The sequence below is a fragment of the Entelurus aequoreus genome, linkage group LG18, assembly GCF_033978785.1.
Source record: "Entelurus aequoreus isolate RoL-2023_Sb linkage group LG18, RoL_Eaeq_v1.1, whole genome shotgun sequence".
Classification (NCBI taxonomy): domain Eukaryota; kingdom Metazoa; phylum Chordata; class Actinopteri; order Syngnathiformes; family Syngnathidae; genus Entelurus; species Entelurus aequoreus.
In genome coordinates this window covers 7517196-7531869 of record NC_084748.1, presented here as the reverse complement: position 1 = coordinate 7531869, position 14674 = coordinate 7517196, and the positions used below count along the sequence as shown (strand labels likewise).

The window sequence follows — 14674 nt, the reverse complement described above, 5'->3', positions numbered from 1 at the left end:
ATTTTTTCTCTAAAATTGTCTTTCTGAAAGTTATAAGAAGCAAAGTAAAAAAATTAATGAATTTATTTAAACAAATGAAGACCAAGTCTTTAAAATATTTTCTTGGATTTTCAAATTCTATTTGAGTTTTGTCTCTCTTAGAATTAAAAATGTCGGGGAAAGTGAGACCAGCTTGCTAGTAAATAAATACAATTTAAAAAATAGAGGCAGCTCACTGGTAAGTGCTGCTATTTGAGCTATTTTTAGAACAGGCCAGCGGGCTACTCATCTGGTCCTTACGAGCTACCTGGTGCCCGCGGGCACCGCGTTGGTGACCCCTGATCTAGATCAACTTCAGATCCATCCGTCGATTACACTACACATTTTTACTACTTTTTTCATGTTCGTTTGTTTAATGACCTTTTTTCCCCATAAAATGCATAGTTTTTATATAGCAAATACACAAAATATTCAATATTTTTCTCCAAAAATATTTCAAATTCATGAAAATTATTGGAGACTTAAATATGTCAATAATTCATAACAACGTTGATTTTGATCCATTATTATTTTTTGAGCAATGACAGTTTTAAAGAAAAACCGGCCGTTAAAAATGAGCTGGGCATTGGCAAATGGCTCCAGAGCCGCACTTTGGACACCCCTGCTGTAAAGTATATCCCGGTTTATCTTCAATAGGACGAGATATCATAACAAACGGAAGAACTGTCCTCGCTTTAGTGACATACTGTGGAGAGACATTTCCGGGCAGACTTCAAGTGCGTGGGCAGCCTGGACGCTAAAGGCTACGTGCTAAATAGGCAAGATGAATCAACTCAAACAACGGGAGGATTGCCATCATTTTGTAACAACACTGGCAATGAGTCCAATATATGGCTGCCACTATGGAGAGAAATGTGTCTTTTATGCAGCCACGCAAAATACGCAACAAAAAATATACTTTCAAACAAAAACAAAAGTTTGGGTTGCAAATATTTTTTTGATTGGTTACGTCTCAACTTTTATCTTATGGGCGTAGCCTCCTGTGAACGATATGTTAGGAGCCTTTTTATTGGTTAGTATCATCCACCGCTATTCTTTGGTATATTCGCTTCAAAAGTAGTCAGCCGTCACGCCCTTATAAGGTCATGCCATCATTTAAGACTGACCAATAAAAAGGCTTCCAAAATATTCTTCAGAAGGGCCCCGTTCATGAGATTGAAGTTAAAGTCATAACCAAAAATAAGATTTGTCAAATAAAAACATTTTTCTCAAAATTTAATTTAATTTAAAAAAAATATTTGAAATGAAAAAAATGTATCTGTAACCCTCCGAAAAGGATTTGTAACCAAATAAAACAATTTGTAAAAAAAAAAAAAGTATCATAATAAAAAAAGATTTGTAACAATAAAAAAGGACCTAATGAAAAAACTAAAATTATTAACCGAAAAAGAGATTTGTAACAAAAAATGAGAATTGTAACAAAACAAATCTGATTTGTAAGCACAAAAAAAAGGATTTTCACCCAAAAAAATGGATTTGTAAACAGAAAAAAAAAAAAAGTAAAAAAAAAAAAAATCATTATAAAAAATATTTTTTTTTACCAAAAAACGATTTGTAACCCAAAAAAGAAACAGATTTGAACCCCAAAAAATGTATTTGTAACCAAAAAATGTGTATAATTTTTTGAAATTTTTTTTTTAACAAAAAATAGATTTGTTACCAAAAATAGATTGGTAACAAAAAAGATTCTCAATAAAACAAATTTGTAACAAAAAAACGATTTGTAACCCACAAAAATAACATTTGCACCCCCAAAAATTTATTTGTAACAAAAAAATGTGTATACAAAAAATAATTTTAACAAAAAATAGATTTGTTTCCAAAAAAAAGATTGCTAACAAATAAGATTCATATTAAAAAAGATTTGTAACAAAAAAAGAGAAAAAGATTTGCACCCCAAAAAATTTATTTGTAACAAAAAAATGTGTATACAAAAAATAATTTTAACAAAAAATAGATTTGTTTCCAAAAAAAAAGATTGCTAACAAAATAAGATTCATATTAAAAAAGATTTGTAACAAAAAAAGAGAAAAAGACTTGCACCCCAAAAAATTTATTTGTAACAAAAAATGCGTATACAAAAAATATATTAAAACAAATAATTGATTGACCAATAAAAAAGATTGGTAGCAAAAAAGATTAATAATAAAAAAGGTTTGTGACAAAAAAACCCGATTTGTAACCAAAAAATAAAAAAGAAGAGATTTGCACCCCCAAAAAAAAAGTGTATACAAAAAAGATTTTTAAGAAAAAATAAATTTGTAACCAAAAAAGAACATTAAAAAGATTTGTAAACAAAATTAGTAACCAAATAGAGATTTGTAACCAAAAAGTTGTGTAACCACCCAAAAAATGTTGTTACCACAAAAAGTATTTGTAACCAAAAAAATAATCGTAACAAAAAAAAAGATGCGCAAACTAACACAAATATTTGTAACGAAAAAAGAAAAAAAAATCATAATAAAAAAGATTTTTTTAACAAAAAAGATTTGCAAACAAAATAAAATTAGTAACCAAATGAAAAGAGATTTGTAACAAAAAAAGTTGTATTAGCCAAAAAGTATTTGTAACCAAAAAATAACTGTAGGAAAAAAGATGTACAAACCAACAAAAAAATTTGTAACCCCAAAAAATTATTTGTGCCTACAAAAAACAACAACAAACGATTTGTAATAAACAAAAAACAAAAAATCGCAAAAAAATTATTTGTATGTATTTTTTGGCTTGCAGACCCATTGTTTTTGTCGAAATATCTTTTTTTGATTTGCAAATCGTTTTTTTGTTTTCCGGTGCACTTTGTGGCATAAAAGGCCACATTAGTCTCCATATGCACCAGGCTGCTTCGGTCGGCCCTTGTCCCCGGGAGGGAAATGGCTCAGGATCTTGTTGCAACAGCGGCCTATGTATCGTCGCTGGTGCGATCACATCAGGACCCACTGGGTCACGGCAACAAACAACACGGCTGACAAGACCACACAGCGAGAGTGGAGCTGCACTGACCAAATAAGGAGGTGCCATCCCTTCCTGGAGGAACAAAGGCAGACGTCAGGGCGACAGCACAGAAAACAGACGACAGGCGGTGAAAAGGAAAAAGGGCAAACAAAAGGGAAGATAAAAGACAAGTAGAGAGCAGGACTGTTGGAGAAGATGCAAGTGCACTAACTGGAGGGGGAGGAGTCAAGGAGCGCCAGGATAGAGGAAACCTCAGATTCCACCAAGCATTGTTCAACATGTTAAACTACGGTCTTGGTTCAACTGCTGTCCAAATAAAGTGGGTACAGTACGTACACTAATTGTCATGATGATACCGCCTACTCTCTCTAAAAGCAGCCGGGTCAAGACAGCAATTTTCTTGCAAGTGTCGTGCTTGGTGGAAACGAGCTTCAAGAGCTGAGCGAGCGCTGCTGCTTAGAACATTCCGTTTGGTCCGAAAGGACACTTGCATTCAGGAGCATACCAAGATCAGGATGTACGCAAGAAGGCACTTTAAAAAAATCAAGTACGCTAGAAGGCATAAAGGAAAGGACAAACGAAGGAAAAGAGAAAAAAAAAAACGAACAAAGGAACTAAAAGAGGAACTACCGTAAGAACTAACAAAGGAACTAACGCAGGAACCAGCGTGGTAACTAACAAAGGAACCAACATAGAGACTAACAAACGCACTAAAGTAAGAACTGACAAAGGAACTAACAAAATAACTAACAAAGGAACTAAAAAACTAACGAAGGAACGAATGAACGAAAGAACAAACGAAGAAACTAATGAAGGAAGAAATGGAGGAACTAACAAAGGAACGAACAAAGGAACAAACGAAGGAACAAACGAAGGAACTAACGAAAAAACTAACAACTAATAAAAGAACTAGCGAAGGAACAAACATAGGAATGAAAAACAAAACTAACAAAAAAACTAACAAAGGAACTAATGAAAGAACAAACTAACGAAGGAACTAACAAAGGAACTAACGAAGGAACAAACAAAGGAACTAACGAAGGAACAACCAAAGGAACTAACGTAGGAACTAACGTAGGAACTAACGTAGGAACAAACGTAGGAACTAACATAGGATTTAACAACGGAACTAACAATGGAACTAACAAAGGAATGAAAAAACAAAACTAACAAAAAAACTAACAAAGGAACTAAAAAAGGAACTAATGAAAGAACAAACTAACGAAGGAACTAACAAAGGAACTAACGAAGGAACAAACAAAGGAACAAACGTAGGAACTAACATAGGATTTAACAACGGAACTAACAATGGAACTAACAAAGGAATGAAAAAACAAAACTAACAAATGAACTAAAAAAGGAACTAATGAAAGAACAAACTAACGAAGGAACTAACAAAGGAACTAACGAAGGAACAAACAAAGGAACAAACGTAGGAACTAACATAGGATTTAACAACGGAACTAACAAAGGAACTAACGCAAAAACAAACAAAGGAACTAAAAAGGAAAAAACAAAGAAACAAACAAAGGAACAAACAAAGAAACTAACAAAGGAACGAACAAAAAAACTAACAAAAAAACTAACAAAGGAACTAACAAAAGAACAAACAAAGGAACGAACGAAAAAACGAACGATGGAACTAACAAAGGAAGTAACAAAGGAACTGATGAAGGAACAAATGAAAACACTAACAAAGGAAATAACGTAGAAACTAACAAAGAAACAAAAAAAAAACGGACAAAGGAACGGACAAAAGAACTAAAGTAGAAACTAACATAAGAAGAAACTAACGACAAAGCTGGAAGGAACAAAGGAAGGAACAAAGGAAGGAACAAAGGAAGGACTGAAGGAAGGAAGACAGGAAGGTACAAAGGAAGCAACGAACAGGAACTAATGTAAGAATGAATTAAGGAACAAACGGAAGAAGGAACGAAGGAAGGAACAAAGGAAGGAAGGAACAAAGGAAGGAACGAAGGAAGGAACAAAGGAAGGAACAAAGGAAGGAAGGAACAAAGGAAGGAAGGAACAAAGGAAGGAACAAAGGAAGGAACAAAGGAAGGAACAAAGGAAGGAACAAAGGAAGGAACAAAGGAAGGAACAAAGGAAGGAATGAAGGAAGGAAGAGAGGAAGGAACAAAGGAAGCAACGAACAGGAACTAATGTAAGAATGAATTAAGGAACAAACGGAAGAAGGAATGAAGGAAGGAACAAAGGAAGGAAGGAACAAAGGAAGGAACGAAGGAAGGAACAAAGGAAGGAACAAAGGAACAAGAACAATTACATAACCAGAAGGCCAAGTGACGTAGGCGGGGCCTGATTAGTATATATTTGTGATTCCTGGTCTCAAAAGCCTTGAACCTTGGTAAGAAAAAGTGCGATACTGCTCGCCAAGTTAGACACAAACAGGTTGCAAGAAAAAGGATGCAGATTCACGCTAGCATGCCGATACCGGTTTAAGGACACAGAGAAACAAGTAGGACTCCCTGAAGTATATCCAAAGGTCTAAATCCACATTTTGGAGGAAACAATACACCACGTGTCCCGTCAAAAAGGGACGCCCGGCCGGGGAAGCGTTATCTTCAGGATCCTGGTCTACCTGTTCCTCTCGCATGGCCTGCAGCTTTTTGCTCTTGCTCTGCCGGTAGTACTCCATGATCATCATGGCGGCGTAGATTTTGCCCACCGTCAAGTCTGTGGCTGCTGAGAAAATGACAAGTTACCCTGGAAGATTAGACCCGAGTGAGATGGGACCCTGAGCCGTGGGGGGGGGGGGGGGGGGATGGTAGTGGGACACGAGACACATCAAAAAGTTCACAAGGTGTCGCCGTCAGAGAGTGAGCATCGTCCGGTTTCACGGGGAATGACATAGACTTTTTGGCCCTTTCCAGGGTAATATCTTCTTATTTGAACTAAAACTTTTGACAGCAAAATGTCTCGAGAACTGTCTCGAAACAACAATAGCGCAGCCCTGAGTATTGGCCAATACGGATGTTGATCCGATATATCGGCAGAAATCATTCATACTTTTATTATTTTTAGTGTGGAAGTTTAGAAATGGTTTGATCACGTTAATTGAGAAGAATGGTGGCTCTGAAAAACACTAACCTATTTATTATTACCCATCTTTATGCTGTCTGAATTTGAGAGCACCCAGCATGGACGAATAGAACAGACAAGTCATTGTTTTGTCTGCTCGCGGAAAACAAACATCCTAATCTACGATTTGACTCCCTCGAATGGCCTTGACGCTGCGGAAACAGGAACAGGCTGTTCTGAAAAACACCCCCGAGGACACCTCAATGATGGACGCTTTTGACCTCCCTCCCTCCTCAACAACACCTGGAGTCGAACTTTTGCAGATCGGCCTCAGTCTATAAAAAAACATTACATCATCACACCCAAGACAATTGGGCACACACTCACACAGCCCCCGTCCCCCAACCCACGCCTTCACCACCGCTTGTTTCCCCTCGGGGTGATGGACGGCTGGCAGCGCTTCATAGCAGCAGTCGACCTCCAGGGCCCCAACTCCCCGCCCCTCTGTTGCGAGTTTGTCGTGATTAAATGTAACGTGTTTATGTGTGCATGGCATGGAGGTTTTTCCCCACTCCAGACTAGGCCCCCTTAGGAGCCCAGTCTAGATTGTATTTTTTTACTCATCTTTTCCCCCAGCGTTTTACCTTTTTCCCATCTTTTACGGGGCGCCTTATGGCGACCCATCAGCGTTCCTGTTCTGTAACCCTGTACACTGTTTGTTTGTCTAATCTTGAATGGGTTTGGGCTGAAAACAAAGTTTCGTTGTACTTGTGCAATGACAATAAAGACCTATCTATCTCTGATCTGATCTTTAAGTTGAAGTGGGGTGGTAAGTGTTTCTCAGCGGTACGCAGTTGTAATACAGTTTTTCTTCCACTTGTGGCAGTAATGACAATAGCAAACAAACAGAAGAGGTTTCTTCAGCGCAAAAATTATGACTAAAGTGGTGAAGCTGTATTTCCCTCCGCACTGTTTAGTTAAGAAACATATATATCATTTTTACTTATTAATAATTTAGTTAGAATACTGCATAATTGTATATTTGATTGATATTTATTTTTGTAATCAGCCTGACCAGAGTGGATGGCCCAGGTGGGCCTTGTTATCTAATCACCTGTCGCCTTTATTAGCAGCAGCCGGGACGAGAGATGTTGTTGGAGTTGGAGTGAGAGCCAGAGAGACACAGACTTGGGAAGAAAGACTTTGTGCTGGAAAGCAGAAGAATGTCTGACATTTATGAAAATAAATCAGTGTTATATCCTGAATCCCGGGCTCTCCTGGCAGTGTGTGGTGGTCCGTGGAACCCACTGGAGGGCAACCTCCACAGTGACTAAATGAAACGGAAGTCGGCTCACTCTCTGCCGCGCCACGCAAACACATCTTGACAACACAACTATTTACACAATAAAGCCGTTGGTCTTTTCACAGGCAGATGTTTGGAACATTTTATCAACACGGCATCTACGGCTATCATGCTTCAAGTGCATTTCTAGTTTTGTGCGGGCGAGCTAGCCAGCTCACTTTGAAACACAGGCGCACACCTCCGGTTCTCGTAATCCCCAGAGTTTGGATGATGACACAAAAACATCAAAAAATTTGAAAAAAAAAGCAAAAAAAAAAAGCTTTTTTTTTTGCTTCAAAGTGGCCTGGCTACACAACCTGCAGCCGATTCCAAACAATATACCGTATGGCGGATGGCATACAGTTGTGCTCATAAGTTTACATACCCTGGGAGAATTTATGATTTCTTGGCCATTCTACAGAGAATATGAATGATAACACAAAAACCTTTCTTCCACTCATGCTTAATGGTTGTGTGAAGCTGTGTTTACTCTTTTTAAATCAAAATGACAAAAGAAAGTACCCAAATGACCCTGATCAAAAGTTTACATACCCCAGTGACTTTGATCTGATAACATGCACAAAAGTTGACACAAACAGGTTTGAATGGCTAATCAAGGTTCCAATCCTCACCTGTGACCTGTTTGTTTGTATTAAATGTGTGTGTATAAAAGGTCATTGAGTTTCTGGGCTTCTGACAGACCATTGCATCTTTCATCCAGTGCTGCACACATGTTTCTGGATTCTGAGTCATGGGGAAGGCAAAGGAATTGTCAAAGGATCTGCGAGAAAAGGTAATTGCACTGCATAAAACAGGAAAGGGGTATAAAAAGATATCCGAGGAATTGAGAATGCCAATCAGCAGTGTTCAAACGCTGATTAAGAAGTGGAAAATGAGGGATTCAGGTAGACCAGCAAAGATTTCGGCCACAGCAGCCAGGAAAAATGTTCGAGATCCACAAATAACTTCAGCTGAATTACAGGACTCTCTGAAAAATTGTGGTGTGGCTGTTTCAAGATGCACAATAAGGAGGCACTTGAAGAAAAATGGGCTGCATGGTCGAGTCGCCAGAAGAAAGCCATTTCTGCGCAAATGCCACAAAGTATCCCGCTTACATTACGTCAAACAGCACAGAGACAAGCCTCAAAACTTCTGGAACAAAGTAATTTGGAGTGATGGCTTTCTTCATTCATATTCTCTGAAGAATGGCCAAGAAATCATAAATTCTCCCAGGGTTTGTAAACTTATGAGCACGACTGTATTTAGCAGTTCCATAACATTACAACTAAGAAGTGGTCACTTCCATGCACTTCAGGCAGCCAATCAGAGACATGCATGGTCTGCTCGTCATACTTCTCTTTCCTGGATCGGTCTACTGTAGTGAAAAGACTTCTATAGAGGATCTTCTATAGTTGGCACCCCCTGATAGCAGGATGTGGTCCTGGTGGGTCTACTTTGTGAATAGTGTTCTCTGCATCGAGGACTTTAGTCTGTGTTCAGTCACACTTGGGGCCTGATCTGCTAAGATCCAGTCCGAAGTTAACCGTCACCTGGCGGCCGTATTTTTAAATGGGCTGCGCGCATTCCTGACATCGTTAGCTCCGACTTGGCCTGTTTCGTGATGTTGCGGAAAATGCAGCAAACTATTTTTTTTTGTGGTCGGTAATCAGCACCTCCAAGTCCGAGTCCATGGTTCTCGCCCGGAAAAGGGCGGAGTGCCATCTCCGGGTTGGGGAGGAGACCCTGCCCCAAGTGGAGGAGTTCAAGTACCTAGGAGTCTTGTTCACGAGTGGGGGAAGAGTGGATCGTGAGATTGACAGGCGGATCAGTGTGGCGTCTTCAGTAATGCAGACGCTGTATCGATCCGTTGTGGTGAAGAAGGAGCTGAGCCGGAAGGCAAAGCTCTCAATTTACCGGTCGATCTACGTTCCCATCCTCACCTATGGTCATGAGCTTTGTGTTATGACCGAAAGGACAAGATCACGGGTACAAGCGGCCGAAATGAGTTTCCTCCGCCGGGTGGCGGGGCTCTCCCTTAGAGATAGGGTGAGAAGCTTTGCCAACCAGGGGGAGCTCAAAGTAAAGCCGCTGCTCCTCCACATCGAGAGGAGCCAGATGAGGTGGTTCGGGCATTTGGTCAGGATGCCACCCGAACGCCTCCCTAGGGAGGTGTTTAGGGCACGTCCGACCGGTAGGAGACCACGGGGAAGACCCAGGACACTATGTCTCCCGGCTGGCCTGGGAACGCCTCGGGATGCCCCGGGAAGAGCTGGACGAAGTGGCTGGGGAAAGGAAAGTCTGGGCGACCCGACCTCGGATAAGCGGAAAAGATGGATGGATGGATGGCAGTATGGACTGGATTCTCACACTATTATGTTAGATCCACTATGGACTGACCTCTCACAATATTATGCTAGATCCACTCGACGTCAATTGCACCGGTCGCCCGGGGGGGAGGGGGGGAGGGAGGGGGGTCCTCTCCAAGGTTTCTCATTGTCCCATTGGGTTGAGGTTTTCCTTGCCCTGATGTGGGATCTGAGCCGAGGATGTCGTTGTGGCTTGTGCAGCCCTTTGAGACACTCGTGATTTAGGGCTATATAAGTAAACATTGATTGATTGTTTGATTGATCTCTTCCTTGTTTGCTATAATAATCAGCATATATTCTGCATATTCATGAAGACAAACTCTGCAAATGGATTGCGTGAACTAATTTGGTCATTTAAGAGACGCAATCCTAAGCGCACGAGCTTAGTAGACCAGGCCCTTTATCGACTGAACATCTTCATATTAATTATTTCATGTATGAGTGTTCTGAAACTGGACCGAGAATACGGTCTACTGTTTGAGTCATTGTTGGCAGTGTGGCTCATTCTGAGACAAGAGTCCAAACTAACTTCAGCATGGGCACTTTTTGTCAGAACATCCCATGCTGTGTGTGTACTGTGTGTACTGTGTGTTGGTGTGGGTATTGTAGCCTGATCAGGGGGCGCGAGGCCGTGAGTGACACTGGCTGGCAGAAGCTGTCCTCTTGGTGAGTTGGTGATCGGACATACCGTTGCACAAACACCGCCGCGGCTCTCCTGCAACTTACCCTTGTGAGGCGTCACCAGCAGGTCCAGCGTCTTCTGCGACAAGTTGGGCCAGATGGCCATCATCTCCTTCCGAAGCTCGGCGTCCATTTGTTGCTTATCCGCACCACCTGGAAGGGGGATGGGGGTTCCAGAGACCGTGAGGCGTTCTTGCACATTTGTAAGTAAAGGGGGGGAACGAGTACATCGACAGAAAGATACCAAAAGTACAGTATATTCCGGACTATAGACCGCACCCACAAAATAAAAATAAAAAAATAAAAATAAAAATGTCCGTATATTAGCCGCACCGGACCATAAGCCGCAATTTTTTACGTTGTAAAATTAGTTATTTACACAGAAATATATTGCAAATGTTTATTTACATACCTTAATTGTTCTCAAACAGTGTCTGTAACACGGCAGTAAAACGGCTGATCAAACAAAACAGAAGTCATCTGCGCAAGCTAGCTCTCCAATCAGCTAAACGGACTCAATAACTCCACAATGACGTTTTGGTGAATTTACTGAAGAAATTGTGAAACTGAAACAATACAAAAATAATGCCGTTGTAAGTTAATAATACTAACACAGACACATTTTAGCAAATGCTAACGACGCTAGCTTGTTTACTGGATAGCACATACAAATGTGCATGAAAACACTCCTACTGACATCGTACATGGGACGGTTTAGTAAGTAATAACTGTTGTAGTTATATTGTAAAACTTACAAACGTTGCTTGGAGTGATGAGTGATATGAGTAGAACCGCTATGGATGACGAGAAGACAGAACGACACTTCAACTTCCGATTGAAAGAAGAACTGCCGATAAGCGTGAGCAGAACTGAAATGCTTGAATGTCCAGGGAGAGTGGAGTGTGTGGATGTTGAAACGGTTCGAATCGGATGAGAAATGTGGGATATGGTTTGTATAATTCCCACTCATTGTCAATGGAGAGAAAATTCCGGGTAATTCCAGGAAAACCGGGAATTTTGGGAAAGGGAAAACATGTTTGGCGTTCGATATATTGAAAGAGTAATGTGGGTGGATCGTTGAAAGGTCGTAGTCGGGTTTGAAAATGGCGCAAAATTTTGAGCGTTGTAGAACTATGAATATGTCCATTTATTTGAATGGGAATTTCCTGGAAATTTGGGAATTTTTTTAAATACCTGCACAATTGTCTTAGATGATATGAATGGGTTGGTGTTAGAAATTTTGGAATCGGGTTGGAAAATGTTGACGTAGTAACAGTTTGAATTGAGAATGGGTTTTTCGGAATCCGTGGAATTTGGGAAAACCGGGAATTTGTACAAAGAAAAGCAATAGGAGCATTTGTTGTCCCAACTAACAGGAATGTTTTGCAGGTGAAATGGTCAAAACACGGTTGAAAAATGTGGACTGTGAAAACATTCCAAGAAGAGGTGAAAATAGGGCTACGGAAAATCGAAACTTCTGGGAATTCCTGGAATTTAAAAAACTTGATTGTCCAAGGTGAGTGGAGTGTGTGGATGGTGAAACGGTTCAAATCGGTTGATAAATGTGGGAGTTGTGCATGTTTGAAAATTGGCCCATTCATTTTCAATAGGCAAAATGTCCCGGAAAACCGGGAATTCTGGGTAATCCGGGATATTTTTAGGGGAACTGCTGATTCCCGGTCGAGACAAACGTTATGATGCTTGAACGGTTCCAATCAGATGAAAACTGTGAGCTGTGGAGCGCGGCGGAATAATAACACAAAGATGATGTTTTGTTGTAGAACCTTAATGATCCATAGATGTGAAAAGTGTCAGGACTTATGGCTCCTACCCTTGGCGATCTTGATATCCAGCGCAGTCCTGATGAGCGCCATGAGGGTGGAGTTAAAGTGCACCGTGTTGTCGTCGGCCACTGGCAGGTCCATGCGAAGCAGCCTCTGTGGGGAGCCAGTCAGAAGAACGGCATGAGAGCAGGAGGCGCCCTGGCCGAGATGTTCCGGGGTGAGCCAATAGGGGCATAAGGGTGCGGTTGAGAGAGCTCCATAGACCAACCAAGTCCTCTTCTGCCAATTTGACCTCTAGTCACAGACTGCGGAGGAAGTTCCTGCAGATCACGTGACCGAGGAACCTTCTCATGTCAATAGCATTGGTGGATGCGCTTGCAAATGCAGAAGCATTTACTGGGAGGTGGAACACTGACTAGAAGTGCGTCTCCTGATGTCCCAGTGATACTCCACGACACAGCACAGCTAGCCGATGAGGGGCGGGAAACAATCGAAGCCAAAAACGGCCTGCGGCCCAACCTGTGCCCATGTTCCCTGATGTGTGAATGCAGTGGCACATTCACACATCTCTGATGTTCCACACAAAAGATGACGACAATCCAAGTAACACACAATAATCTGCACAGACTGCAATTAAGATGAGGCTTAATTGGAGTCCTTTGGGGGACCGAAAGAGGTTGATGGGAGACCAAGAGCAGTATCACTGGTGGAATTCTGCTGCTTTTCAGGAGACAGCTGGTTTCTTTGCAACTCTGGCATGTTCTATAGAGCTCCCCCTACCTTCAAGGAGGTTCCCGGTCTATCTCGGGTAAATCTGATGGAGAAACTACGAGATAGAACGAGGTTGCTATCTGGTCCATCCATCGGGTTTACCCGCGAACATGAGCGTTGGGCACTCACGATGGCGAGCACGGCAGTACGATGGCGGCTGACTTTGCGGGCATGCTCCGGGGCGTCATGCCGGGCAGCGGGCATCGGCCAACATCGACAGCCTCCGCGTCGCCCACGGCCATGCGACACGGCGTGCAAGGACGGCATGCAACAACCCCCCCACGGTAGACCACCCGACACAAAGCATGCAAGACCCTACTTCAACTAAACCCTCCCAGCCCACAAGTTCACACACAAGCAGTCGTGCATCCGCGCAAAGAGAGGATCCAAACGGATCCTGGAATAGTTTATTTCCAATCGTTGTTGGGTAGAAATATCAAGTCAAGATCTCTCTCAATGTCAAACGGCTGCAGTGTTTCAAGGGGTGTCAGAGTTAGAAAGGGGCAATCCAACCCTAAAAGAATACTACAAAACCAAAAAAATCATAAAGAGATGAGTGATGTTCTTTGTGTTTTTTCAGTTTTTGGACCAACCAGACCTTTATTTGCATGTTTTAGTTGAGTTACTGCAGGAAAGGGGTGGAGCAAAAAGGGGGTACACATGGTTGGGTGAACTAGGAGACTCCAAGCTTGGTCATGAGATGGTTACAGGTAGAGAAAGGGTGGCGATGAAGGCTTTGGTAAAAACACTGAAAGAGGAATAGGGAGGAAGAATAAGAACGTGGGAGGGGCTTTAGGAGGACTGAAAACGACAGAACAAGACAAGAGTAAAAGGACGAGACTATAACGACACGGACAAAAGTTCCACGCTCCGGAAACCAAAAAAGGGTCTACTCTTCCGACAGCGCTGATGCTGATCATGGAATTCTTCAAACTTGTCTGAGAGAGACCACGCTAACACTTGAAGTTACGGACTGCGGTAGAGGACTATGGTGGGTGGGGGGGGGGGGACCGTGAGGGCAAACCAACATCCTCGAAGTGACAGAAGAAGAAAAGTGGACGGGGGCCGGACAGCCGGGGGGTGGGGGGGGGATTCAACAGGACGATGAAGACAGAGGCCGATTGCGGACAGACGGACAGGAAGTAGACAGACGGTAGAGACAGAGGAGGAAGAAAAAGACAAAGGTGGCAGTGGAAGTCACCCAGATTCACAACTTTTACAACCCGAATGGAACATAGTCCTTTTCTGTCTTGTTAAAATATTGAATTACATCTCCAAAAACTACATTGACCCTAATGTGCAAAACCGACTTTTCTTACCCAATGGTACCGGTTTTAGTGTATTTGGAATCTGCATAGGTCCTGAAAATGTGAAATCCAACCGTGGGAGTATGGCGGAGATATTTATCGAACAATCTTGCCTTCCATACTTCCGCCAAGAGACCTGTGTGGAACGTCAGCGGATTATCCATATATGGTATACATTTACCCAACAGGCTTTGCGGCGATCCGCCATTGTAGTCCAACCACGTGGTCCATAAGTTCCTTCTTTTTAACTATCCTCTAGTTGTAGGGCAGACTGGCTCGTGCATGCACATGTATCCTCCGCTATGGGAATGCTAAAAATGACAACAAAGACGGCGAGACAGACATCACACATGGGACGGGTTTAGTAAGTACGAATTGTTTTAGTTGTATTGT

At 41.8% G+C, this 14674-nt stretch overlaps 1 protein-coding gene across 6 annotated transcripts in view; it reads right to left on the bottom strand.

Annotated features, from left to right (window-relative positions):
* The window catches only part of cacna1ab (calcium channel, voltage-dependent, P/Q type, alpha 1A subunit, b), a 302834-nt gene that overhangs the window by 26332 nt on the left and 261828 nt on the right, over nucleotides 1–14674 (bottom strand). For 2 of the 6 annotated variants that reach the window (XM_062026422.1, XM_062026424.1), the window contains 4 exons: nucleotides 12251–12356; nucleotides 10465–10572; nucleotides 5591–5694; nucleotides 3040–3063 (listed from right to left, as the gene is read on the bottom strand). In XM_062026422.1, coding sequence (XP_061882406.1) covers nucleotides 3040–3063; nucleotides 5591–5694; nucleotides 10465–10572; nucleotides 12251–12356 — 342 coding nt within the window. The remainder of the gene's footprint in view (nucleotides 1–3039; nucleotides 3064–5590; nucleotides 5695–10464; nucleotides 10573–12250; nucleotides 12357–14674) is intronic. The other 4 variants (XM_062026423.1, XM_062026425.1, XM_062026426.1 and 1 more) reach the window with 2 other exon arrangements.